General features: G+C 48.2%; 1 protein-coding gene across 5 annotated transcripts in view; it reads left to right on the forward strand.

Moving 5' to 3' along the window:
- The window catches only part of CHD2 (chromodomain helicase DNA binding protein 2), an 86,108-nt gene extending 61,906 nt beyond the window's left edge, over nt 1–24,202 (forward strand). For 3 of the 5 annotated variants that reach the window (XM_077828228.1, XM_077828231.1, XM_077828232.1), the window contains 13 exons: nt 638–679; nt 1,296–1,435; nt 2,349–2,487; nt 2,634–2,784; nt 8,726–8,848; nt 10,517–10,645; nt 11,369–11,509; nt 12,946–13,080; nt 15,894–16,072; nt 16,943–17,042; nt 17,901–18,117; nt 18,687–18,936; nt 19,736–24,202. In XM_077828228.1, the coding sequence (XP_077684354.1) occupies nt 638–679; nt 1,296–1,435; nt 2,349–2,487; nt 2,634–2,784; nt 8,726–8,848; nt 10,517–10,645; nt 11,369–11,509; nt 12,946–13,080; nt 15,894–16,072; nt 16,943–17,042; nt 17,901–18,117; nt 18,687–18,936; nt 19,736–20,069 (2,080 nt within the window). In that variant the 3' untranslated portion in view covers nt 20,070–24,202. The remainder of the gene's footprint in view (nt 1–637; nt 680–1,295; nt 1,436–2,348; nt 2,488–2,633; nt 2,785–8,725; nt 8,849–10,516; nt 10,646–11,368; nt 11,510–12,945; nt 13,081–15,893; nt 16,073–16,942; nt 17,043–17,900; nt 18,118–18,686; nt 18,937–19,735) is intronic. The other 2 variants (XM_077828230.1, XM_077828229.1) reach the window with 2 other exon arrangements.
- The last annotated feature ends 2,731 nt before the right edge of the window (nt 24,203–26,933 follow it).

Genomic DNA, 26,933 nt, shown 5'->3' on the forward strand with positions numbered 1-26,933 from the left:
GAGCTGACAATCTTTAGTCTGATTCTAGTGAGACGTGCCTGTCTTTCAGAAAAATTGCTCCTGAAATTGTTAGCCTCCATCAGTAATCTCCGTGGACTGAGTGGGTTCATCAAATTCAGCATTAAGGTACATTGCTACAGGGGGTGTGCGGAAGGCTGGAACGGCTGGTAGTCATTCCATGGAGAAACCAAGGACTCCTGTCTCTGTGCTGTCCCACTGGCTTTGTTCAGGAGCACCAAATTTACCTGAAAGAAGAAAAGTTTCCTGGCAGTTTAAATTTAAACAAAAAGCAAATGTTGATATATTTGGGCAAAAATAGTAGCCCTAAAAGAGTGAGGGCAGTAAGTCAGAGTAGTGAAGTTTCCCCTTCCCCCAGCATTACGTTTCTCGGATCAGCTGATGCATGCAATTCCAAGCCAGTTTTTGTCCTTGCCATCTCCAAGATAGAACTTCCTCTAATCTCTTCAGTCTTCGCAAAGTGCCTGCATCCTAAGGCTGTGTCCAGAGGTTAGGCCAGAGATGTTAAAGGGGCTTTCTTGAGCTTTAACCAACTTCCCTTCATCTTTGAGTTGCTGGTTTTTTAAACTGAGCCTCCATCAGTAATTCACTAAAATTTTGCTTTTCTTTTTTTGCTTAGGTTTATCAAGGCTTATAAGAAGTTTGGGTTTCCACTCGAACGGTATGTCCAAACTGTTCTCAGGATCAGAGCCAATCGCATATAGGCTAGTTGTAGTTCTGAATGCTACACTATGAAGAAAGTAAACAGGAGACACAAATAGCCACATGAAGATCTCTGTGAATTGCTCTACTCCTAGGCACAATTAACTGATAAGCATCAAGTATGGCATAGGCTTCTTTGATGGGGCAAAGCCTGACTAGTCTGTCATATGCAGGGTGAATGGTATGCAAGTGCTGACATTGGAGACACAGGAATTGTCGGGTGATCCATCTTGTCTCAGATGATAGCCACTGGAGGGTGTTTCAGATGAGGGCCCCCTCTTCCCCTCCTGCCCCGCGCATTCCTAGTGCATTACATAACACTACAGGAGCAGGGTACACATGGTGTCATCTCCTGCAAAGCCACCCTGTCCCAGTCTGGTCCCCTGTTATGTGATCACCTGCTTCTTGCTGTATCCTGCAGCTCTCAGGTACCAAAGCTTAACATGGGTCTTGCTCCAAGTGGTCTTAAAACCATTATTTACCTGGCAAGAAAAGGATCAGCAGTGTGTCTCTGAGCAGCGCTATCGGCCAGGTGTTGAATCGGGAAAGCATCAGACTCTTTTTTTCCCTCTCAGGCTGGAGTGCATTGCTCGCGATGCCGAGCTGGTGGACAAGTCCATAGCTGATCTGAAACGTCTAGGGGAACTTATTCACAACAGCTGTGTGTCGGCAATGCAGGAATACGAGGAGCAGCTGAAAGAAAACCCCGGTGAGGGTAAGAGAAAGGGACGGGTGCTGATTTCATTAACCTCTTGGTGTTGATGGGCCAAAGTGCTGATGGGGAACCATCCCCATTCTAGGTGAGATGGGACACCAGATTGACAGCACTGGAGGTTGTAGTCTGTTAGCCAAAGAACAGTACAAACTTCACCCAGGCTGCCTCCGCTAGTGACCCGGAGGGAGCTACCTCTAAGAGTGAGAAACCTATTCCAGCTTCCAAGCTGTGAGTCTTTTGCGCTGACTGAAGGGTGTCAGTTGGAACTGTTAGCGTCTGGTGGACATGGGATTTCTAAGGCATGGGCTACAACTACCAACTCGTTCCATGTTAGGTTGTGGAGCAGCCAGCAGACTGGATTGCTTCCTGGGCTGGAATCAAACCAATAACATGTCCCCTACACTATACCTGTACCTATCCGTCCTCTGAGCCAGCCAGTGCCCCCACAGTATTGGGTAAATACCCTGCAAGTGCTTCCAAGACTTGAGGAACATCCAGCCCTGTGTGTTGCCTCTGCATGCTCTAGCTTTCTAGGAGGCAGGGTGGTTTGGTGGCTGGCACAGGAGGCAGGGAATCTGGAGACGTGGGTGTTATTGCCAACTCTGCCATTAAGTCTCTGCGTGACCTTGCTGAACCGAGCTGGTAAAGTGGCTGAACTCCCATGTTGTTGATTTATTTGTAATTAAGAAAATGATGACTTGGAAAGGGGCTTGGAGTGTAACGAATCACTCATGACCGCTCTCTGAAAGCAGAGCCTGGTTTTCAGTATCTACCTAAGCATTAGCAGCCAGCCCTAGATGTAAACAGAGGATGATGGGAGGAATGTAAAACTCTTGAATGTATCTGAGCCTTTTCCAGCGTTTTTTATTCTGTCGAAGTGTTTTCAGCTGAAATGTTTGTTGCTGTTGAGCAGGGAAAGGGCCTGGGAAAAGGAGGGGTCCTACCCTCAAGATCTCTGGTGTCCAAGTCAACGTGAAATCCATCATCCAGCATGAAGAAGAGTTTGAAATGCTGCACAAATCCATTCCCAAGGACCCGGAGGAGAAGAGAAAGTGAGTTGGCATGACTGGGAGGAAAGTGCAAGGAGCTTGGGGTTTTGGGCTGGCAAAAGGAAAGCCTGGGTTTGTAGATTTGCTTTGACACCGCAGTGTTGGAAAGGAGCACCTCATCACCTCTCTCGTGTTTGAAATGCCTTCAGGTACTGCCTGACCTGCCGCGTCAAAGCTGCTCATTTTGATGTAGACTGGGGAGTGGAGGATGATTCTCGTTTATTGCTGGGAATTTATGAACATGGCTATGGAAACTGGGAGCTAATTAAAACGGACCCAGAACTGAAGTTAACTGATAAGGTAGGTCTTCATGTGTTGCTCGCTTTAGTTCCGGGGCTCAGGGAGAATGTTTGCTTCACCTCAAAAACGGATGTTTATATTGGTAAACACTTAAAACTATAATAATAAAAGGAAAACAATGACCATGAGCTCTCTAGAATGCTGCATTCCCAGTGTATTGATGCTGGTTATGTTAAGTTTCCCCCGTGGTTAATGCTGAGCTCAGACAGTGTCACTGCTGACAGACCCAGCAATATTTTTGTTTGCAAAAATCAGGTCGTGTCCTGGTATGAATGCGTGCCCTCAGGTGTGATGCTCAGAAAAGCATTTTAAAACTGAAATGAGCATCCCAGACTAAGGGTATGTCTACACTACGAAATTAGGTCGAATTTATAGAAGTCGTTTTTTTTAGAAATCGGTTTGATATATTCGAGTGTGTGTGTCCCCACAGAAAATGCTCTAAGTGCATTAACGCGGCGGAGAGCTTCCACAGTACCTAGGCAAGCGTCGGCTTCCGGAGCGTTGCACTGTGGGTAGCTATCCCACAGTTCCCGCAGTCTCCGCCCCCATTGGAATTCTGGGTTGAGATCCCAATGCCTGATGGGGCTAAAACATTGTCGCGGGTGGTTCTGGGTACATATCGTCAGGCCCCCGTCCCTCCCTCCCGCTGTGAAAGCAGCAGCAGACAATCGTTTCGCGCCTTTTTTCTAGAGTTACCTGTGCAGACGCCATACCACGGCAAGCATGGAGCCCGCTCAGGTAACCGTCACCGTATGTCTCCTGGGTGCTGGCAGACATGGTACTGCATTGCTACACAGCAACAGCAACCCATTGCCTTGTGGCAGCAGACGGTACAATAGGACTGGTAGCCGTCATCGTCATGTCCGAGGTGCTCCTGGCCACGTCGGCCAGGAGCGCCTGGGCAGACATGGGTGCAGAGACTACATTAGAAGTGACTTGACCAGGTCATTCTCTTTAGTCCTGCAGTCAGTCCTATTGAACCATCTTATGGTGAGCAGGCAGGCGATACGGATTGCTAGCAGTCCTATTGTACCATTTTCTGCCAGGCAGGCAAGAGATGAGGATGGCTAGCAGTCCTACTTCACCGTCTTCTGCCGAGCAGCCATGAGATGTGGATGGCTTGCAGTCCTTCTGCACCGTCTGCTGCCAGCCAAAGATGTAAAAGATAGATGGAGTGGATCAAAACAAGAAATAGACCAGATTTGTTTTGTACTCATTTGCTTCCCCGTCTCCCCCGTCTAGGGGACTCATTCCTCTAGGTCGCACTGCAGTCACTCACAGAGAAGGTGCAGCGAGGTAAATCTAGCCATGTATCAATCAGAGGCCAGACCAACCTGCTTGTTCCAATAAGAACAATTACTTAGGTGCACCATTTCTTATTGGAACCGTCCGTGAAGTCCTGCCTGAAATACTCATTGATGTAAAGCCACCCCCTTTGTTGATTTTAATTCCCTGTAAGCCAACCCTTTAAGCCATGTCGTCCGTCGCCCCTCCCTCCGTCAGAGCAACGGCAGACAATCGTTCCGTGCCTTTTTTCTGTGCGGACGCCAAACCAAGGCAAACATGGAGGTCGCTCAGCTCACTTTGGCAATTAGGAGCATATTAAACACCACACGCATTATCCAGCAGTGTATGCAGCACCAGAACCTGGCAGAGCGATACCGGGCGAGGAGGCGACGTCAGCGCGGTCACGTGAGTGATCAGGACATGGACACAGATTTCTCTGAAAGCATGAGCCCTGCCAATGCATGCATCATGATGCTAATGGGGCAGGTTCATGCTGTGGAACACTGATTCTGGGCTCGGGAAACAAGCACAGACTGGTGGGACCGCATAGTGTTGCAGGTCTGGGACGATTCCCAGTGGCTGCGAAACTTTCGCATGCATAAGGGCACTTTCATGGAACTTTGTGACTTGCTTTCCCCTGCCCTGAAGTGCATGAATACCAAGATGAGAGCAGCCCTCACAGTTGAGAAGCGAGTAGCGATAGCCCTGTGGAAGCTTGCAACGCCAGTCAGCTACCGGTCAGTTGGGAATCAATTTGGAGTGGGCAAATCTACTGTGGGGGCTGCTGTGATGCAAGTAGCCCATGCAATCAAAGATCTGCTGATATCAAGGGTAGTGACCCTGGGAAATGTGCAGGTCATAGTGGATGGCTTTCCTGCAATGGGATTCCGTAACTGTGGTGGGGCCATAGACGGAACCCATATCCCTATCTTGGCACCGGAGCACCAAGCCGGCGAGTACATAAACCGCAAGGGGTACTTTTCAGTAGTGCTGCAAGCTCTGGTGGATCACAAGGGACGTTTCACCAACATCAGCGTGGGATGGCCGGGAAAGGTACATGACGTTCGCATCTTCAGGAACTCTGGTCTGCATCAAAAGCTGCAGGAAGGGACTTTATTCCCAGACCAGAAAATAACTGTTGGGGATGTTGAAATGCCTATAGTTATTCTTGGGGACCCAGTCTACCCCTTAATGCCGTGGCTCATGAAGCCGTACATAGGCAGCCTGGACAGTAGTCAGGAGCTGTTCAACTACAGGCTGAGCAAGTGCGGAATGGTGATAGAATGTGCATTTGGACGTTTAAAGGCGCGCTGGCGCAGTTTACTGACTCGCTTAGACCTCAGCGAAACCAATATTCCCACTGTTATTACTGCTTGCTGTGCGCTCCACAATATCTGTGAGAGTAAGGGGGAGACGTTTATGGCGGGGTGGGAGGTTGAGGCAAATCGCCTGGCTGCTGGTTACGCGCAGCCAGACCGCACAGGAGGGCGCGGTACGCGTCAGAGAAGCTTTGAAAACCAGTTTCATGACTGGCCAGGCTACGGTGTGAAAGTTCTGTTTTGTTTCTCCTTGATGAAACCCCCTGCCCCTTGGTTCATTCTACTTTCCTGGAAGCTAACTACCCTCCCCTCCTCCCTTCGATCACCGCTTGCAGAGGCAATAAAGTCATTGTTGCTTCACATTCATGCATTCTTTATTCATTCGTCACACAAATTGGGGGATAGCTACCAAGGTAGCCTAGGAGGGGTGGTGGAGGAGGAAAGGAAAATGCCACACAGCACTTTAAAAGTTTACAACTTTAAAATTTATTGAATGCCAGCCTTCTGTTTTTTGGGCAATCCTCTGTGGTGGAGTGGCTGGTTGGCCGGAGGCTCCCCCACCGCGTTCTTGGGCGTCTGGGTGTGGAGTCTATGCGACTTGGGGAGGAGGGGGTTGGTTACACAGGGGCTGTATTGACAGTCTGTGCTTCAGCTGCCTTTGCTGCAGCTCAACCATATGCTGGAGCATACTGGTTTGATCCTCCAGCAGCCTCAGCATTGAATCCTGCCTCCTCTCATCACGCTGCCGCCACATTTGAGCTTCAGCCCTGTCTTCAGCCCGCCACCTCTCCTCCCGGTCATTTTGTGCTTTCCTGTACTCTGACATTATTTGCCTCCACGCATTCGTCTGTGCTCTGTCAGTGTGGGAGGACAGCATGAGCTCAGAGAACATTTCATCACGAGTGCATTTTTTTTTTCTTTCTAATCTTCACTAGCCTCTGGGAAGGAGAAGATCCTGTGATCATTGAAACACATGCAGCTGGTGGAGAAAAAAGAAGGGACAGCAGTATTTAAAAAGACACATTTTATAAAACAGTGGCTACACTCTTTCAGGGTAAACCTTGCTGTTAACATTACATACATAGCACATGTGCTTTCGTTACAAGGTCGCATTTTGCCTCCCCCCACCACGTGGCTACCCCTTCAACCCTCCCCCCTCCCCATGGCTAACAGCGGGGAACATTTCAGTTCAGGCACAGGCAAACAGCCCAGCAGGAATGGGCTCCTCTGAGTGTCCCCTGAAGAAAAGCACCCTATTTCAACCAGGTGACCATGAATGATATCTCACTCTCCTGAGGATAACACAGAGAGATAAAGAACGCATGTTGTTTGAACGCCAGCAAATATACACTGCAATGCTTTGTCGTACAATGATTCCCGAGTACATGTTACTGGCCTGGACTGGTAAAGTGTCCTACCATGAAGGACACAATAAGGCTGCCGTCCCCAGAAACCTTTTGCAAAGGCTTTGGAAGTACATCCAGGAGAGCCGCGAATGCCAGGGCAAATTAATCCTTTTACATGCTTGCTTTTAAACCATGTATAGTATTTTAAAAGGTACACTCACCGGAGGTCCCTTCTGCGCCTGCCGGGTCCAGGAGGCAGCCTTGGGTGGGTTCGGGGGGTACTGGCTCCAGGTCCAGGGTGAGAAACAGTTCCTGGCTGTTGGGAAAACCGGTTTCTCCGCTTGCTTGCTGTGAGCTATCTACAACCTCATCATCATCTTCTTCGTCCCCAAAACCTGCTTCCGTGTTGCCTCCATTTCCATTGAAGGAGTCAAACAACACGGCTGGGGTAGTGGTGGCTGAACCCCCTAAAATGGCATGCAGCTCATCATAGAAGCGGCATGTTTGGGGCTCTGACCCGGAGCGGCCGTTCGCCTCTCTGGTTTTCTGGTAGGCTTGCCTCAGCTCCTTAAGTTTCATGCGGCACTGCTTCGGGTCCCTGTTATGGCCTTTGTCCTTCATGCCTTGGGAGATTTTGACAAAGGTTTTGGCATTTCGAAAATTGGAACGGAGTTCTGAAAGCACGGATTCCTCTCCCCATACAGCGATCAGATCCCGTACCTCCCGTTCAGTCCATGCTGGAGCTCTTTTGCGATTCTGGGACTCCATCGTGGTCACCTCTGCTGATGATCTCTGCATGGTCACCTGCAGGTTGCCACGCTGGCCAAACAGGAAATGAGATTCAAAAGTTCGCGGTTCTCTTCCTTTCTACCCGGCCAGTACATCTGAGTTGAGAGTGCTGTCCAGAGCGGTCACAATGGAGCACTCTGGGATAGCTCCCGGAGGCCAATACCGTCGAATTGTGTCCACAGTACCCCAAATTCGACCCGGCAAGGCTGATTTAAGCACCAATCCACTTGTCAGGGTGGAGTAAGGAAATCGATTTTAAGAGCCCTTTAAGTCGTAATGAAGGGCTTCATCGTGTAGATGGGTGCAGGTTTACATCGATTTAATGCTGCTAAATTCGACCTAAAGTCCTAGTGTAGACCAGGGCACAGTCATGGGAATCTCTTCCTTGCAGCGGTGGTACGGAGGACCCCCTCTAATTCTCCCTCTGCTAACGCACTGGGCTGGTGATTCTCACCCCAAAAACAGCAGCTTCACCTTACTTCACAACACAAATGCCCCGGCTGAGTCATTGCTGTATGTTACAGTCAGACCACTTCGTTGTTTAAAGAAAACAGCGATAACGATCAAGCAGAGCTCCATTTTTATTTGTTTATAAAGGCACAAACCAGTGAAACCAACTTTACAGAAATAGCTTTTTTCTCAAGTTACTAATGATCCATTACTTTTACCAAATATGCTGCTCAGTACTAGCCTACTGTGAAACGATACCCTAAATAAATTCGGCTTGTCAAAACAAGGGATCAGAGTGTTTGTTGCAACACAGGCTTCTTGATGTGTTTTGCAATGTGTTTGCTTGCTTGCTGGAGAAGTTCTTTCGTAATCCAAGATAGCGGCAGTTGAAGTTCCTACCAGACTGTGCTCACACATGCCCTGTCACTTCAATACCAGCACGAGGGCGCCCTCCCTCTCCTCCCGCCGAATTGGTAGAGTTCTGCATGAAAGGGGGAGACTTGTGAGGGAGTTCTTTGGCCTAGTTCCTCGTACAGATTTAGGCATCTTACTCCCATTGGGAGTTAGCCCCCTAAATATCTTTGAGGATCTGGGCCTTTGTCCCTGGGAGAGCAGGGTAAGGCAGTTCCCCTGAGAAGCTGAGATTTTCTCACTCCCTTGCTGGATGCTAGGGGAGGAGATTGTTACTCACGCTTGTCTGCTCACTTCAAGGCTTGATAGGTGCATGTGGGTGTTTTGTTTTTATCAAAGATCCTACCTGTTGAGACAGATAAGAAGCCTCAGGGAAAGCAGCTCCAGACCCGTGTCGATTATTTGCTGAAATTGCTGAAGAAAGATCTGGAGAAGAAGGAAACTGTGAAAGATGGGGAAGAGGTGAGTGAGGGGATGGCTGAGTGCCCCTAGAGGGGGACATTGGACACTGCTTAGAAGGAAACTACCTCTTGCATTTCTAGCTCATGAAATATTCTGTTTGAATGGACTGTGGCTGTGTACTGTGATCCCTTCATCCGATTGAACCTGGAGCTGGTGGGGTTGGTTCTCAGATCCTAGGGCCGGGCTCACTTGGCAGGTCTGTCACTTAGAAAAAGGTATCTTTTTACCTGTAAGCTGAGTGTGCTTGATATGTGAGACACTGAGCATCATACATAGGATTCCATGATTCTCATTTTACCAACTCACTTGTCAGAAGCAGAAGTGAACTCTAAAGCGATGTGCACAGATTTTATGAAAAACTATGGCTTACATAGGGTTGGATGCTGAATGCCCCAACTAGCAAGGAGCTGTGGAGATAGACAGAGAATGTACCCAGAATAAAGCTCTTTTTATCCCAGCCTTCTTCCTCCTGGGTACTGCAATGTGGGTGTCACATTAAATACCCACTGGCAGCAGGCACCAGCTCTCCTTCATTTGCCCCGTCACCAGGCTGCTTGCTACCAGCAATTCACTCGTACTAATTCTCTGTGTGTTCAGAATAGTCCTTTGAGCCTTCAAACCTCAGATGGATTTCCTCTTGCTAGCCAAAACGGGACCCTCTGATGGAGGTTGTAATTCTAAATAGTGGCTCAGTGTCCTTTCCCGTGGCCCATTAAGTGGTCTAATGCTCCAAACGGACACCTAGTGCCTAGAGTAGCGGAGGGCAAACTACAGCCTGCGGGCTACATCTGGCCTGTGGGATCGTCCTGCCTGGCTCTTGATTTCCCCGCCAGGGAGGCTAGCCCCCGGCCCCTCTCCCTTTGTCCCCCCTCCCACGCAGCTGTGTGTCCTGCAGGGCAGGGCAGCACAGCGCAGCAGGGTGTCTGGCTCTGGCCGGGCGGTGCGGCTGCCAGACATGCTGCTCTGAGCGGCATGGTAAGGGGGCCGGGGGTCAGTCAGGGGGCAGGGAGCAGGGGGAGGTTAGATAGGTGTGGGAGTTCTGGGGGGGCCTGTCAGGGGGTGGGGGTGTGGATAGGGGACGGGGGGGGGGGTTGGAAAAGCGTGGGAGTCCTGGGAGGGCCTGTCAGCGGGCAAGGCTGTGGATAGGGGTCGAGACAGTCAGGGGACAGGGAGCCGGGGGGTTGGATAGGGGGTGGGGTCCCTGGGGGGTGGTTAGGGGTCGGGGCACGCAGGGGATGGGGAACAGGGAGAGTTGGATAGGGGGTGTGGTTCTGGGGCCTGTCAAGGGATGGGGGTGTGGATAGGGGGTCAGGGCAGTCAGGGGACAGGGAGCAGCAGGGGTTGGATGGGGGTGGGGTCCCGGGGGGTGATTGGGACGGGGGGTCCCGGGAGGGGGCGGTCAGGGGACAAGGAGTAGGAGGAGTTGGATGGGTCAGGGGTACTCAGTGGGGCAGTCAGGGGGTGGGAAGTGGGAGGGATCGGATGGGGGAGGGGCCAGGCTGTTTGGGGAGGCACAGCCTTCTCTACCCAGCCCTCCATACAGTTTTGTAACCCCAATGTGGACCTTGGGTCAAAAAGTTTGCCCACCCCTGGCCTAGAGGAAGAGAGATGGTGTTTCTGTTTCAGGAAGTTGTTTTCAAACCCTAACTGGTTTCTCTTCTTCCCCAGACCAAACTGAAGAAGAGGAAACCACGCGTGAAGAAAGAGAACAAAGCTCCCAAAGTCAAAGATGAGCATGGAAATGACCTGTCCTCTCCTCGGCACTCGGACAACCAGTCAGAAGAGGGTGAAGTCAAGGTGTGTTGACCCAGATGGAGGGGGCTTTTACAAAGGTGCTTGAACTGTGTTGGTGCTTCAGAAACGACACTTGAAAAGCACCTGTTGCAACTTCCCCAAACAACCCCTAGGGGAACTACAGAGCGTTAAACTGAAATGGGGGCCTGGCAGATCTGCCCTGGGAACAGGTTCTGTTGCTTGGGAACATAGGAGGTGGTGAGGCCTTCTCCACCCACCTCATTAAGCCAGTGCTCGGAGCATTGTGGACGGGCTCCAAAGTGGGCCACTTTCAGCCTTTGTTGGCTTAGAGACTGTCCTCTTCAGAAAACCTGCCATTGGTGAAGCCAGAGTTTACCAAGATCATTTGGGTCCTGGAAAAACCCTCTCTTTGAGTCGCTCTGCACATAATTTAAAGGTTTCTTAGTGCTTCTGATCAGTATCTACCTTGAAGAGCTGAACCAATGGACTTGCTAAATTAAATTAGGGAGTGTGATATGTAGCTGCAGTTTGCTAGTCAGCTGCAGAATGATGCCAGTTTGATGGAATAACCTTAGAGGCAGGGTTTGTGGGGGTTGGGCGGATGGCTGCTCTGGACTTGCTTAGGTTAATTAGAGCTAGGAAAAGTTTGAATGAGCAGCAAGAATCAGGTGCTCTTGCAAGATATAGGTTTATAGAGTAAAATGTGTCTGAGTTGAGGGGCTCTGACTTTCTGAACGGAATTTGAGCCTGTGACTACTTTCCTAGGAGGATGGCTTGGAAAAGAGCCCAGTGAAAAAGAAACAGAAGAAGAAAGAGAACAAAGAGAACAAGGAAAAACAGTCGACCACAAAGAAAGAAAAGGAAGGCGAAAAAGAGAAAAAGAAAACAAAGGATAAGAAGGAGAAGGTACCAGGCATATCTTACATGTAACCTTTAGAAACATGTTGGAGATCACATTCAGGATTTCAGATTTGAATCCTGCACATGCCAATACCTGTCAAGGAGAGCAGTTTGTCTGAGAGGGCAATGAAGTCTCTCCAGGGAATATTCGCAGAGATGGACACACTATGAGATTGAACATTCCTAAAGACCCCTAGGATGCTAGGGCATCCTTTACTCGTGAACATTGGGGAGGGCTCTTTGCCTCTTAGCCCAGAATTTTTGGGAGTGAGAGTTTACCCTGAATAGGAGGGAAAAGATACCTGCAGTGAGGAATGGAAAAGGTGACCTATTCTGTGGTTTGGGAACGAAGTATAGAGCGTGAAAGGGAGTGAGCTATTTTCAGACTGACTTGAAAAGACAGCTATCCCCAAACAGAAGAATATCCCGGAATGGCTGGCATTCAGAAAAGGAGAGAAAACAGTTTGGAGCTTATTGTTCAAAGGGTGTAAGGCTTTAATTAATCTTGGTGTTGGCAGGCTGTGTCTGAATTGCTCAAGACTTCAAATCTATCCATAATAACCCGACCTACACAGGGGTCATGAAATAATATCTTGGCTGTTCCCATGGTGGCAGGGATTGATTCTGTCAGCACAGGCTTCAGGCTATGTGGGAAATGTAACTCAATTGCCCCTTGGACATTGGGTCACTGCTGCCATGAGCTGGATTCAGACTAAGGACAGGTGAAAGGCTCCATAATAGTGACTTGGGGTACTTGAGGTATAGACCAAATGCTAGTGTATTATGACTCTGCGGTCTTAAGTCAAAGCTGAGACCTTATTTCAAATCTAGGGGAAGTCCCCTTCCCAGTGAAATGCGGCATGGCCTTCAGCTGCTAACAGGAATAGGAGAGAAATGATAGTTTCTGAGGCTGAAGCTCAGGATCAGTTGCTTTGAGACATAGGTTCGGTTGACAGCTCTTGCACCAATTTCCTGGACAAGTTTGGGCAGCTCAACCTTTTCACTAGCAGTCAGTGATTTGGGGTGACCAACTGAAGAGCTGTTGGACTTGATTTCCAGAGGCTCTGAGCATGTGCAGTTCCCACTGATGTACAGCGGAATATCAGGCCATGGGGGGGGTCTGCCCTTCCCAGGGGATACGCACCCACTGTGTGACCCTAATTCTCCAGTGCAGTCCCTCACAGGCGGGTTTAGCCTCTTCCTGTGTACGGAGCCCAAATCACTGGTGCCACTTCTGAAAACGTTGGCCCAGGTGTGTCTGTGCTCCAGTTTCCTCTCATAGGTGTGATTCATGACTCTAAAGCACTTGGAAAGCTTTGGGAGGAAGGTGCTGCAGAGGGGCATGCAATTTTGGTAGTCGTCACCGAGGATTTCACAGTGGGCCATTCAGAATCCCCAGGTTCGGCTCACTGTCAAAGTGCTGTCATTTTGTTCTTTTCAAGGCCAAAGGTAGTGAGAACAAGTCTGGAAGCAAAGGGAAGCGATCTCAAGGTCCTGTCCACATTACTGCAGGGAGTGAGCCCATCCCCATTGGAGAAGATGAGGATGATGACCTGGACCAGGAAACGTTCAGCATAGTGAGTATCTTTTTCTGGAGACAAGGGCACAACTGTGGGTGCGCTGGGGTTTCCTGGCACACTAACACCACTGTAAGTTATGAATATCTGCGGCTTCGTTTGCCTAAGTGCCCAGGTTTGAGCAGCACTAACTACCCTAACCTGGACCCCACTGCTAAGCAAGCAGCCCTTGGGGATTCTATAGACACAGTACACTCCACTCCTGGAAGGAAAGGTGCACTTCACATTGCTTAACAGTGATCCCCTGCAGCTAATTTGGGAGCACTGTGGACAAGTGGCAAAAGGAGTCCCAGCCAGGACTTCTCCTGGGCTGAAAGGATGGTGGCTCTGACATGGGACTTCAAATGGGAGAAACCTCAAGGCCTCCTTAGGGAGCCATCCTCCCAGAAAACAAGCACAGTATTAAAAACAGGTTTGGAATATCTCCTCTCTAGAGTGTGTGCCACTTAGTTGCACTGGTAATGCATGCTCTCATTTCATCTCTCTGTTGGGAACACGACAGAAGGGGGCATAGCAGAGGCAGTACAGCACCGTGATCCACTGTAGCACCCTTTTTTCAAACCAAAGCTTTCTGTTCCCACAGCTGGGTTGACCGCCATAGGCCAAATGTTGTGACCCTGTAGCCGTGAGTGGCACTCTCTTTTCCTCAGCAGCCAAGGGATTAACAGATTATTCCTGGGCTGGAAGAATACTGAGGCCATCCTCGAGTAACTTTGTGTGTCCTGTAGATCCACAGTTGCTCGTTGGGTTGTAGTAGTAGGTTCCAGTGTAAGTGCTTTCCAAGCTGTGTAACTGAAAACTCAGCAATGTGCCGCTGCTGCAGACTGGTGAGCATGGCTGCAAACACAAGACTTAATATAGTCTCTTATGCTGGACTCTCACCTGCCTGGCTTGTGTATTTAAAAAGGGTGCTATCAACTTGAAATCCAGTCAGTTTTTTAAAACAAATTAGTTTCAGATACTGTTTTTACTCTTCAGGCCCCTTGCTCATTTTTTGGTTTTTTTCCAGTCCCTTTTTATTTAAAAAATAAAAACAAAACGTTTCTTGTTTGTTCTCTGAAAGACTCACACAAACAATGGGAAAGTGACTAACTTACTGAATAAAAAGTACTCCTGAAGGAATTCTGCACCAAAAAAATTAAAAATTCTGCGCACAATATTTTAAAATTCTGGAAATTTTATTTGTCAAATAAATGTGGAGGCTCCAGCATGGCATTGGGGAGTGCAGGCTACTCGCTGCCCAGATGTGGGAGATCACTGTGCAGCTCCCTCACAGCACTTGGACTTAGCGGTGAGGCTGCACCCAACCCTGACATAGCACAAGGACCAGGCCTGCCCTAGAAATACCCCAGGGCCCTGCCCCTCCATGCCACGTGTACCAGGTGTGGGCAGGCAAGCTCAGCAAGACAGGATCCAAGTCTGGAGGGGCTTAATGTAGGGGGGAGCCAGGTGTGGGTTGAGAGAGTTGTGTGTGGGACAGTCTGGGTGCGGGCGGGGATCTGGATACATAGGGGTTTGTTGGGGGGTTCTGGGTGCAGTGGTAATGGGACTCTGGAGGGGGTCCAGGTGAAGATGGTTGGGGCTCAGCGGGGGGGTCTGGGTGTGAGGGGATAGAACTCAGCAGGGGATGGGTGTGGGGGGCTCAGTGGGGGGTCCAGATGCTGGGGGAGTGGAGCTCAGTGGGGTGGGGATTCTGGTGCAGTTGTTGGGGCTTGGTGGGGTGGGGATCTGGGTGGGGATGGCTCGTCGGGGTGGGGCTCATCAGGGGGTTCTGAGTGCGTGGTGGGAGGATGAGGCTTGGGAGGGTCTGGGTATGAGGGAGTCTGAATGCACAGGGGTTGGGCAGATGGAGGAGCAGCAGTTCCCTGTACAGTGATCCCTCTCCCTGTAGCTGAGGAGCGATGGGTGCAGGAAGCGTGGGTGGGGCGGGGTAGAGTTTGTAGAGCTTCCTGCAGCTGGGAGAGAAATCTGGGGGTGGGTTTGACCCAGCCCTGGATGCCATGCAGGGGAATAGGAAGTCCTGTCCTGCCCAGCCAGGACTAACAGCTGAGCCTGGCGCAGGGTAGGAGCCACCAGCCAGGTCTTTCCTAGTCCCATCCCCTGCCCCACAGTGATTTACTTCTCTGCCAGCTGCCCTAGGCACTCGAAACATACTGTTGGGGAGGGTTGTATGACCGCTCTTGTGGCTTCCCTTTGCTTCCCCGTCAGAAAGTCATTTTTCTGTGGGGAAGCAAAGAAATCTGCAGAGAACATAAATTCTGCACATGCGCAGTGGCACAGATTTTCTCCAGGAGTGAAAAATGATTGGGGGAAACTGACTATAGGCAAAGTGCTGTTACATGCACAAACTAGAGGAAAAATGATGGTTTCCTCTCATTTCTTTCAGTTTTGTTAACAGCAGTAGTTAAAAAACCTTTTTATCTGTCAGTGTGATTTTTGGGAGTGATCTTGAACCTATGTATTTTATCTTTAGTGCATAAATAGTAACGTGTCCCTTGATTATGCGTCTAGTCCTCAGGATATCAGACTGAGTGCATGCTCAATACTTGCAGAACACATTGTGTGCTTCCAGAAGGAGGAGAGGGGTGGGTGGATGATGTTGAGGACAAGCTCTCATTGCTTTATGCTGCATGTCTTTCGAAGTCTGCTGTTTGCATGGGGGACATCTCCTTATTTTAAAACTAAATGAAGAATGACTAACAGCTAGTATTAGTGAATTTTCCCCGCCAGCGATTGGTTGAGAGAAGGTCAACAGAGAGGGTAGAACCCATGTATGAAATTAAAGAATTTTTGCTCTGTGTTGCTCACCCAAGTGCAAAGAAAGGATGAGGCCAGTGAAAAAGGCACTGAAGCAACTGGATAAGCCAGATAAGGGACTGACAGTGCAAGAACAGCTGGAGCATACTCGCAACTGCCTCCTGAAAATTGGCGATCGCATCTCAGAGTGCCTTAAAGCCTACTCTGACCAGGAGCACATCAAACTGTGGAGAAGGTAACAGACCATTTAGTTTTTCTTTGGCTAGTTTGTGAATATTTAAGTGAATTCAGTGCTCATGGAGAGTGCTGGATGTTACAGCTCAGGACGCAAATTCCAATGTTCCCCTTCCAGTGTTTCACCCAGCCTGTTTCAAAGACCCTCTTGAAAGCTGACTGTGGGGGACGGTATGTGTGTCAGGAACCACGGCCCATTCTGTCCTGGGCCTCTCGGAGACTAGGGCTTCATCCACATTAAAAAGTGTCACCAGTTTAAAATAAATCAATTTAAAAATGGGTTTGGCATTTCAGTTGGAGAGGTGCTGATATCAGTGTAGCTTAAATCGCATTCCTTACAGAAAAGAAACAGCATTCGTGATGAAATGGGTATTGGATTTTAGGTCTTTGCCTGGTAACTGTCAGAGATTGAGTTAGAGTCCAGCAGCAGGATGCTTTCTTTTTGAAAATATTTTCGTTCTTATCATCTTAACAGCGTTCCTTGCAAGATGGAAGGGATTCTTTCTCCACTCCCCATGTGGGTGTTTTTATAATTCCCATTGCTTGTTATATGGCCTTGTGCTCTGAGTGGAGGATAGGCCCAAGATTATTGATATAAAGGCTGGAAGAGTGTTTTACAAGGAGAGATGTTTTTGCAGCTAAGGCACTGGACTGGGATTCTGGCGTCCTGGGTTCAATTCTCAGCTTTTCCACAGACTCCCTGTGTAATCCTGGGCAAATCATTTCATCTCTCTGTACCCCCATGCCATCTGCCAGATGAAGGGAATAATTGGTAATCCTTAGCTCGGTGTTCTTTTGCAGATTGTACAAATGAGGCAGACAAGTTAAACTGCTGTTTAGTAACTAATAGAAAAACTTACTGTCCTTTCAGGAACCTCTGGATATTTGTGTCCAAGTTCACAGAATTTGATGCCAGAAAATTGCACAAACTCTACAAAATGGCTCACAAAAAAAGATCCCAGGAAGAGGAGGTAAGATCTGAAATGTGCTCCCTTGGTGAGGAAGCGTCTGTATAGAACAGGGAGTTTTCGCATCTCTTGCCTGGCCTTAGCCACTATTTGTGATGCTGTTGCAGTAACATAACCACACAGTCCTACTGGTACCGTGGCTTATGGTGACTGATACACTATAAATCTTTGGGTCAAAATTCAAGGGCTGTTGTCTCCTGAGAATTGTGTTTGTGAAGCTGCACCATGGGCTCAGCAACGGATGCATTTATACTCTTTCAGATTGGTTGCTTTTTTAAATGTCCGTGCTTTCTAGCTCTTGTAGGACAGTGCAGGGTTATTAGGCCCCTGATTGGCTTTCTCTGTAACTCTTTGCTTTGTTTACCTCCACCTTCACTCCTTATTTCTCTGTTTTATAAACTACACAGTGCTAGCCATTTGATACTCTTTTTACATGCGAAAGCTCCTCTCTCCTTTCGTCCAGTCATTATTGTTGCCTCCTGCTGGACTGTTCCTGTTGGTGTGGCACATTGGGTTGTCTCCAACTCAAGAGTAGAAATCGGGGCTGATGCAGTCTGTCAGGATTAAGATGTGTTGGCACAGATGTGTGTGTGGTGGAAACTTGCACATCTCCTTCCTTACACTGGGTCTGGCTCAAACGCTAGTGATTCCTTACTCTTTCTTGAGCACAGAAGTAATTCACAGCACAATCCCAGTGAAGATGCAGGTCTCCAGTTGGCCGGGAATCCCCCTGCTCTAAATGAATCCAGAGTGCAATAGACAGGGTTTCACAACCTGCCAGAGGTATCCCGGGCAACTGAATGGGGGAAGCATCGTATCTTTTTCATTCCATTGTATTGGAAGAGTCTCCCTTGTTCTCAGCAGGAGCAGAAGAAGAAGGAGGACATGGCTGGCAGCAAAAGGCTATTCCGCCCAGAGCCTTCTGGCTCCAGCCGGGATTCCCTCATGTCTCAGTCTCACCTGCCTCCCAACCCTCATTCTCAGAAACTCCACCTGCCCCCCTCGCACCCTCAGCAGATGCACGGGCACCAGCGGGACAACTACAGTCACCCTAACAAGAGACACTTCAGTAACGCAGGTGGGTCCTTCGTGAGAGAGTCAGGATGAGGCTCGCAGGTCCCCTGTCCGTCCCAAGCCAAGGCCTGATTGTTCCTTGCAGTACGTCCTCCAGGGCTTTTGTCCAGTCAAGTTTTAAGTTCTGGGGTTCCCGGGGGAGAGGGTGAGAGAGAGAGAACAGACCACATGCAACAGATAGGAGTCATATTACTTAAAGCATGACTGCAAGGTGCTCAGATGCTATAGGGATGTAGAATAGAATTAGGGTATTTCCCCCTGATATTCAAGATGAATTTTACTTTTGTTAATTTCTTCCTTTTACCTTAAGCCCTTTAAAAGATTCCTCTTTAAATCGGTATTTACTGCCATCAATGACTTTTTGTATTATAAACATGCTGTGTCTAAGCCTCAGAAGGGACTTTATAGAACCCACAAAGCTGCCATCTGGAAACAAAAACCATTGCCCGGAATTACCACCTGCTACTGACTGCAAGCTTGCCACCTGTGTCATGGTCTGTTCTGACTTGCGACTGGAGGATAGGGTAGGTGATGGTGAGACCGACTCTCAGGCCTGTGTTTTTCTTACTGCAGATCGAGGAGACTGGCAGAGAGATCGGAAATTTAACTATGGTGGCAACAGCAACCAGGTCTGGGGTGGAGAACGGCATCACCAGTACGAGCAGCACTGGTACAAGGATCACCACTACGGGGATCGTCGGTCTCGTGGCGACCCCCACCGAAGCTCCGGGAACTACCGACCAAATAACCTCTCCCGCAAGAGGCCGTATGAGCAGTACAACAGTGACCGAGACCACAGGGGACACAGAGATTATTACGACAGGTAACTGTTAATGTGGATTATCACAAAGTGGAGTTTGCAACCATTCACCCAGCCACTGTACATACATTTCCTGCTTGCCACAAGGGGGAGCCAGGGAGCTCAGTGGAATGGGGTGGGTGTGCTGTTGGCACTTGCATTCTGGATTCAAATCTAACGCAGACTTAGTCACCTAATTGGGTTCTTGTTTCTTCTCTGCCTCGCTGAAGTTGGCATCATTACGTGGGTTCTCATTTCTGCCTTGCCATCCAATTAGCTTAGACATGAACTCTAGTCTGTTTTTTTCCACCAGAAGGCTTTAGACTCCAAGCATGACAGTCCGGTGTTGGGTCTCGGCTTGTATGTGTTTCCAATCAGGAGTTTCCAACCCATGTGTGTTACAAGCTTACTGGGAGGGTATTTAGGTGACTTTACTTTTCTTCCCTCCCTCCCCTTATTTTCGATCACCCCTGTTCTATCCAATTCTGGCTTTACCCTGTAAATCCCTTTTCCCCGACCATGCTGCTAGTTCTCTTCTCTCCTACATGCAGACACACCCAGGTAGCATTCTCCCAAGAATGCTTTTAAAGGCTTCAAGTCTCTCTACTACTTAGATTCCTGGCTTTCTCAGGCAAAGGACACCTAGTCTTGTTTGTTTGCAGAGTGCTATCCACACCTACAGGGCTGAGTAAATAATCACCAGCAGCATTATTCAGGGGTGGAATTTGGAACATTCCTTGGATATTTCAGGATGGGATATGGGGGACTGCATAAGTATGCTCTTGAGATGATTTTATTTTGTGTGTTCGTTTTTTACATCTAGACACCATCACGATTCCAAGCGGCGAAGATCTGAGGAGTTCAGGCCCCAGAACTACCACCAGCAGGAATTCAGAAGAATGTCTGATCACAGGCCACCCATGGGATACCACGGCCAGGGACCTTCGGACCATTACCGGTCCTTCCATACAGACAAATCGGGGGATTACAAACAGCCGCTTCCCCCTCCTCACTCCCAAGTCTCGGACCCTCGCTCACCCCCGTCTCAAAAATCCCCTCATGAGTCCAAGTCACCCCTGGATCACAGGTCGCCCCTGGACAGGTCATTAGAACAGAAAAACAATCCAGATTATAACTGGAATGTTCGAAAAACATAAAGCGACTGGGAGAGGAGGGAGAGAGCGCATCCGAAATACTTGGTCTGATGCAACAGCGGCTGCTTTTCCAAACCGCTAACCGGAGACTCTGAACATGCTGCTATTGTTTTGCTGGGTGAAGGAGGATTTGGGGGAGTGGGCAGGGGCTCTCCCCAGCTGTTAGTTCTGGTCTGGATTCCTTTTTCGTATGCCCCTTCTCCAGTCTGGCATTGGAACTGGATCCATTGCCCGCAGGGGGGAACCGGTGTCATTCTTTGCTTTAGTTTTGTTTTTCGTTGAAGGCTGCATCCGACAGACTCTTGTGAATGTTTCACAGCTGCGGAGCTTTCCCCAGAACCAAGAACGTGGATTGATGCTGCTTAAGACTTTGTAGACAGCTTTGTATGCCCAGTCTGACGTGACGTTACGTGACACATGCTGCTGTGGGGTGGGCATAACCCAGTCAGGCTGGGGTTTATGTGTAACCAGTGTGTGGGTGGGATGCATTTGGAGATGGACAGGAGGGCTCTCTTAGAGTAAATAACTGACCCTTCTCTTATGGTCCTCTGAGAGGAAGGGGGAACTTGGGGCCCCTCCAGAGTGACTCAAAAAGGTAGGAGGAATCCATCACTTCCCTGCCCACGTGGCCATTTCTCATGTCTTGATCCATTTCAAGAGACTAGTTCTGCTTTGTGCATTATCATGCTCCCTCTGCAGCACAGATAGGGACATAGGAAACATTCACCTCGGTAATCTTAAAACAGGTGGAGTTCCTCAATATTCAGAGTCCCTGAGCAGAGCCTTAATTCCCCCTTCAAACCAGTGAGACGGGAAATGGCAGTTACAGTATTTCCCAGTGGAAGGGGCTCAGGAAGCCGTAACACAAACCCTCTTGTCCCATTTCTCTGTCGCTGCTGCTAATAAGGATGTTCCTTATGTAGTCATATTGGCTGGAAGCTGAATGGTTTGTGGTGGAGGAATGGCTCTGGGAGTCAGGGATCCTGGCTTCTATACTCCTCTGCTGCTGATCTGCTCTGACCGTGGGGCAAATCACTTCTCTGCACTTCAGTTTGCCCAACTGGAGAATGGTGATCCCAGTCTTTACTCCTCCTTGTAGTACATTTTGGGTAAGAAGCTATATGCTGGGCTTGGCGAGGGCACCATGCAGAGCTAAATGTGAATGCAGTTGGCTGTCTGGGGTTTTCCATGCAGAGCTCTCTCTTCGCACAAAGCAGTGAGCTGGCCACCTACCTGCCAAAGTTCCAGTGATCTGTGCTAACTCTATGAGGAGGGGAAAGTAGCTGCATTGAATGAACTTGTGTATCTTTAAATTGGGAACTTGCATAAGCGCTCGGCACTTACATTTCTGGTGAGCAATAGACCAAGGAGAACCCTAAACTCTCAGTGTTTAAAATCCTCGTAGCAGCCCCTCCCCCCCCAGTCAGTAGATATCTAATAAGCCCAAGAAGGGTAAGGGGAGTGGAATGGGTTTGCAGCCAAATGAATAGGCTTCACTGCAAGCATTCATCGAAGTGTTAGGATCACGGTGCAGCATGAAGGGGTGATGTCCCGCACAGAGGGATTTACCAGAACGCTTCCAGTAAGTCAGGAGTAGCCAAAGCACTCGTCACATATAGAGCAGGAGGAGTTCCTAATTTCAGCTCCATCATCTTTACTATGGCGTCAAGGCGCATGGAGACTGCAGGTCCCTAGTGCCAGGCTCTACCTTGAGATGAGCAACCAGGCCATTCAGATTAAATTGGCACATTTCGGGTCGGGGCCTGTAGTCTATGCGAACTGCAGCTGCGTACTGAAGACAAGGCCAGTGGCAAACTGCTCAATTTAATGCAAAGGCTGCAGAGCTCGGGTTCCTGAAAAGGTGGCAGGGTTACCCTCATTTGGGCAAAATGAGAACACACTTCCCTTTAAAGGCCTGAGATGAGCTGGATTTTTAATTTCCTGCCTGTGTTTTACTGGTAAATTATCTTGAATGTGCAGAGCCCAGAGTAAGGACCAGAATGGCCTTTGGGAAGAATTTCCCTGTGGCGCTTGTAGGGGTGAACAGCCATATACATCCAAACCAGCTGAGGCGCCTGCCCAAGCGAGGGAGCTGACTTCCTTCTTGCTGTGTCTTCCTGGATGAATGTAGGTCACAATTATTGTTGGAGACCCCGGGGCGGGTGCTTATGACAAAGGCCCTGCCTGGTTGGAGGTGAGGCCGTTAAGGCAGGTCTCAGTTGAGGCAAAGGTGTTAACTCTTCCGTTGGCAGTTTGGAAGGTACACGCAAATCAACACTAATAATGCCCAAGCTTCCTGTCTGCTTGGTGCTGACGGGATGAAGTCCCTGAAATCTGTTACGATCATTGTATGCTTGATCCATTCTGAGCCGATTGGTTTAATGAGGGTATCTCTGTCCCAGGAGATCATTCAAAAGCAACCATGGTTTGCTGCAAATGGGAACAGTGTGATTGTGGGTCACAGTGACGTGCATAACCTGCGTACAAAAGTTTGTATACTCAGCGGGGTGGCTGTATCCAACTCTTCCACCCCATTAATTTAACCCCTTCAGTGCCAAGGGACATGCAGAGCATGACCTTTATAAGAGGTCTGGCCGTGTAGCCCAGTGGGGTTGTATGTCTTGTCAGTGGCACCCAGAGGCATCTCAGAACTAAGCCTAAGGAGGATTTAGGAGGGTACCAAAATGTGGCTGTTTGGTGGCAGGGGAAATGCTGTGCTTCCCATTCTTTGAGCTTTCCACAAAACTAGACAGAAGCAAAGTGGCTTTGCTTGCTACAAGGGAACCAGGACTGGCAACCTCATGTTGCACTGATGCCTCTTCCAGGGCACTGCAAGAATTTCTCTGCAATAGAAGGAAGGGAGTGGGGACTAGCCCCCATGTCTTACCCCTTTCGTAGTGGAGGGCAGAGATAGCGTCTCTCCCGGCATGTTTTCAGTAAGCTGCGATGGCAGGTGGACACTAGCATGTTCACAGTGGGTCCTTTCTTTTCAAATAGAGGTGTTGGCTTATAATGTGAATACTAAATTCACCTCCTTGCCAGGAGGAGCAAAGAGCGATTTACGTTGTTTTTCATTCACATTCATGAAATCCTAACAAAATGTTACGTGCCATAAAGTTGTAGCAAAAGGTAGTACTGGCCAGACCAGTGTTATGGTTGGTGCAAAACAACCATAAGCCCAACGACGGGTTTGCTGCATCCGAATCAAGGGGCTTGGCCTCCAGGGGTTCCAATCAGTATGAAAAGTATTTTGGTTTTTCTTAAAACAGAAGGAAACAAAAAATGCAAATGTGAAAGCTTTGTCCACATCCTTTTGAGTTGCACTTGGAAGTCATGTAGGCCTCATGCTAAAGGAAGGATTATTTTGAGTTCTGTCATGGTGGGTGGATCTTAACTGGCTTTGGTTTTACAGAAGCTGGAGAAATCAAATCTGAGAGAAATAATCCCTTCCCACAGGCGCGCTCCCTGTGTCCCAAATAAGGGACCACAAAATCAACCATTGGAAATAGGCAGTTGAATGACAATGGGGTGGGAAGGGGACAGCCCCACAGCCATAAATTTCAGTGTGGTGTTCATGTCAACGTGTGGTGCAGCTGCTCCCACTAAGCCAGCCAGTGAATTGCTCTCGTCTCAAAGGAAAAGTTGCAACGTCTTGGTTTGGTTTTGGTTTTTCAGCTGTTCAGAGTGACATCACAAACCCCATTGGAAGCCATGTAAAAATTGCATCACTTATGAATTTGCACCAGAACACAAGTCCCACAGACCAAAAATCTGCTCTCCACAGGTGGTGTTGGGGCAGTGCCCAGCTTAAGTGGGTACTTTACAGCTCTTTGAGATCTTTACATGAACTTTAAGTGATCCAAAAAAAAAGTACTAGTCTACTTTCATCCATTTCCCCTGCACCTTCCCCTGAGCAAAGGGGGAGAAGGACTCTTACTGTAAAATTGTGGACTTTTAAACCTGTTGACTAAAACAGTAATTAATATTAATTTATATTTGTGAAAAAAATGCCACTGTCCTAGTGATTTCTGATGTAAATATGTTGTTTATATAGTATGTATTAAATTTTCCTACACTGTAAAACTGCTGTACTTTTGATTCTTGTATATTAAAAAGTGTTACTGAGATTTTCAGAACCTCGCTGGCTTGTTGTATCTGGTGTGTGCAGTACAATTGCTTGCTAAAATACGGCATGTTTCTATGCTCCTGTGGGCTTTCATTTCAGTGGGGTTTGAGCACTGTCCTCTTCTAGGCCATGTCTAAGAAAAATATGCATTTTTTTAAACGTTTTAAAACCTTATTGTAGCTTCTCTGGATTGTTACACTGCCCTTATCACCATGGTATCTGAGGGCTAGATCCTCAAAGGTATTTAGGTGCCTAACTCCCATTGATTTCAAGGGGAATTAGGAGTCTAAATGCCTTTGGGGCTCTGGGGCGGTGTAGTGCATGCCGGCCTGCACAGAGTGAATTTCACCCTGCCTGTTCAAACTAGAGAGACTGAAAAGAATTTCCAGCTGGGCCGGGGAGGCTCCAAGGTTCCTCACTGCTGATTTACACTAAAACTCCCTGAAGCTGGCAAGCATGGCGCTGACTTTTACTTTGAGCGTATTCTGTGACCGGGATTTTTCCTTTTATTGGCGGATAAGGTAGCAAAAGCTCCATTTGCTCAGTAACGTGTTGGGCTCCGGGGTGCCGCAGTGTCGGCCATGAGCTCCCACCAAAGCAGTTGCTGTCTCTCCTCTTGGAGCCCCCTCGTCCACTAATCAAGACATCAACAATTGGTAGGAAAGGGCTCAAGAGCTCCCCCCGCTGTGCCAGCAGCTGTATATCCACGCCGTTCATGATCGTGGCTGGTGCTGAGATACACAAGCGTCAAACCAAAGCTTCCATTGTAACAAAAAGTAACGAGTTCCAGTGATGGGGGAGGGAGGGGACAGAAAATGGGCAGGGGTGTGTGTGTGTGAGAGAGATTTCTTGTACTGCAGTGGGAGAGGTAGTAAATTTAAAAGAAAATTTAATGTCACAGAAGATTCTCAACAGTATGTTAACTATCGCACGTCTATTTTAAATGAGGGCATAAAGAAGGGTGATTTTAAATGATCTTCTCTAGGCTTCAACTTTCCGTCTTGGGTTAAATGAGCAGATTTTCACAGGCTTACAGCAAGAGGAATTATTATTTATGATTTGCTTTGTGGTAAACCCTGGGAGCCCTAATCACGGACCAGGACCCCATTATGCTAAGAGCTGTAAGAACACAGAACAAAGAGGCGGGCCCTGCCCCAAGGACTTTAAGCAAAGATGTTGCTTACACCCAAAGCAAATCTAAGGTGACCCAAAAATACATTGCAGTGTTGCTATCTTATTGCGTGTCTCACTGTATTTGGTTGGGTTTTTTTGTTCAAGCCCCAGCTCCTGGATTCATGTAATTGTGGGAATCTTGACTCGGATTTAAAAAAAAAAAAAGGTTTCTTGCCCTCATGGTTGTGGAAAATAACTTAAAATTTGACCCCAATTCAACTGGACGGCTCAAAAACCAAAAGACAAACCCACAACGTATCATTTTTTAAAATCAAGACTTTCAATCCAACCTCTGATTTGAGGCCTATCTTATGATTTTGATTATTTTCTTATTACTTTTCATAAAGAAACAATAAAAGAGAAATGAGTTACAGCTTGTATATGTCACTAAATACTGCACAATTCACAGGCTAGCCAATCAAATTGTGCAATTACCAATTTTACCACTTGTCAAAGCTGTAAGACCAGACCATACAAAATCAGACACTATTACGAAGACAGAACATGTTAGGGTAGGGGTAATAATAATAAAAAAAAAAACATAAATAGGCAGAAAAGGGAAGGAGGGGACTGGAGGGGGGATGGAAAAAGAGTGGTCAAGAGCCATGGAAGTCTGACATTTGTGTTATCAGGAAATGGGGTCCAAATTTCTTCAAATATATATATTTGCTCGCTGTGGGTAAGCTGCTATTTCTTTGCTGCTAACTGAGACTGGTGTGAATGCTGCTGCTCTGTTCTGGGTTTAATCCTAGTCCCTTTTTGTAAAATCATGCACTTTGTGACCATCAGGAACCAAAGTCGGTGGCGTAGTTAAACCCAGCCTAGTAAGTACATAACTTAGGCTATAATTTTCAGATGAGGCTTGATTATTGAAGCCAAGCCCTATTTGCACTCTTGTATCCACCTGCCTAATACATGGACAGTCCCATAACCTATGGATCAGGGTTCCTTTTTTCTTTATTACAATCCCAACAAATACCAGCACACAAAGCCCCAGTCTTGCACAATCTCAGTGGCATCCAATACATTTTAAATAGAACCTTCTGCTGTATCAGGGATAACGTGAGAGCCACAGAAGCATCTTTAACATTCCATAATATTGAATCGGTCTTTGGGGCTCTTGTAAGAGCTGGGATAACTCCCCTCCCCGCGCTTTCACAAAACTCCAGACCAGCAGAGTTCCTCTTCATTAGTGAAGCATACAGAGTGGACATTTTATCCTCACTAGTTTGTTAAAGTTTCCGTGTACTTTTATACATAGGAATTTACCACGTTTGTTACGGATAAAGCCTGACTCATCATTTTTTATGGTTCAGGGTTGGCCACACTGGTAATGCACGGCTTTCCAGGCTTTCTTTGCCCAGAATGTAGCTTGGGTGGGGGCAGGGCGTGATGAAACCTGGGATGTGGGCCCACTGAAGACCCTACGTGGGGGTTTACCAAACATGTTCACAGTGTGAGTCACATCTTGGATGGTCTCTAGGGAAGACTTTTCTCCCATTGTGATCACACTGACCATCAAAACACTCCCCCCCCGCCTTCTTCCCCCAAAATCCCTGTGCAAGTAA

The sequence above is a fragment of the Eretmochelys imbricata genome, chromosome 10 (genome assembly GCF_965152235.1).
Source record: "Eretmochelys imbricata isolate rEreImb1 chromosome 10, rEreImb1.hap1, whole genome shotgun sequence".
Classification (NCBI taxonomy): domain Eukaryota; kingdom Metazoa; phylum Chordata; order Testudines; family Cheloniidae; genus Eretmochelys; species Eretmochelys imbricata.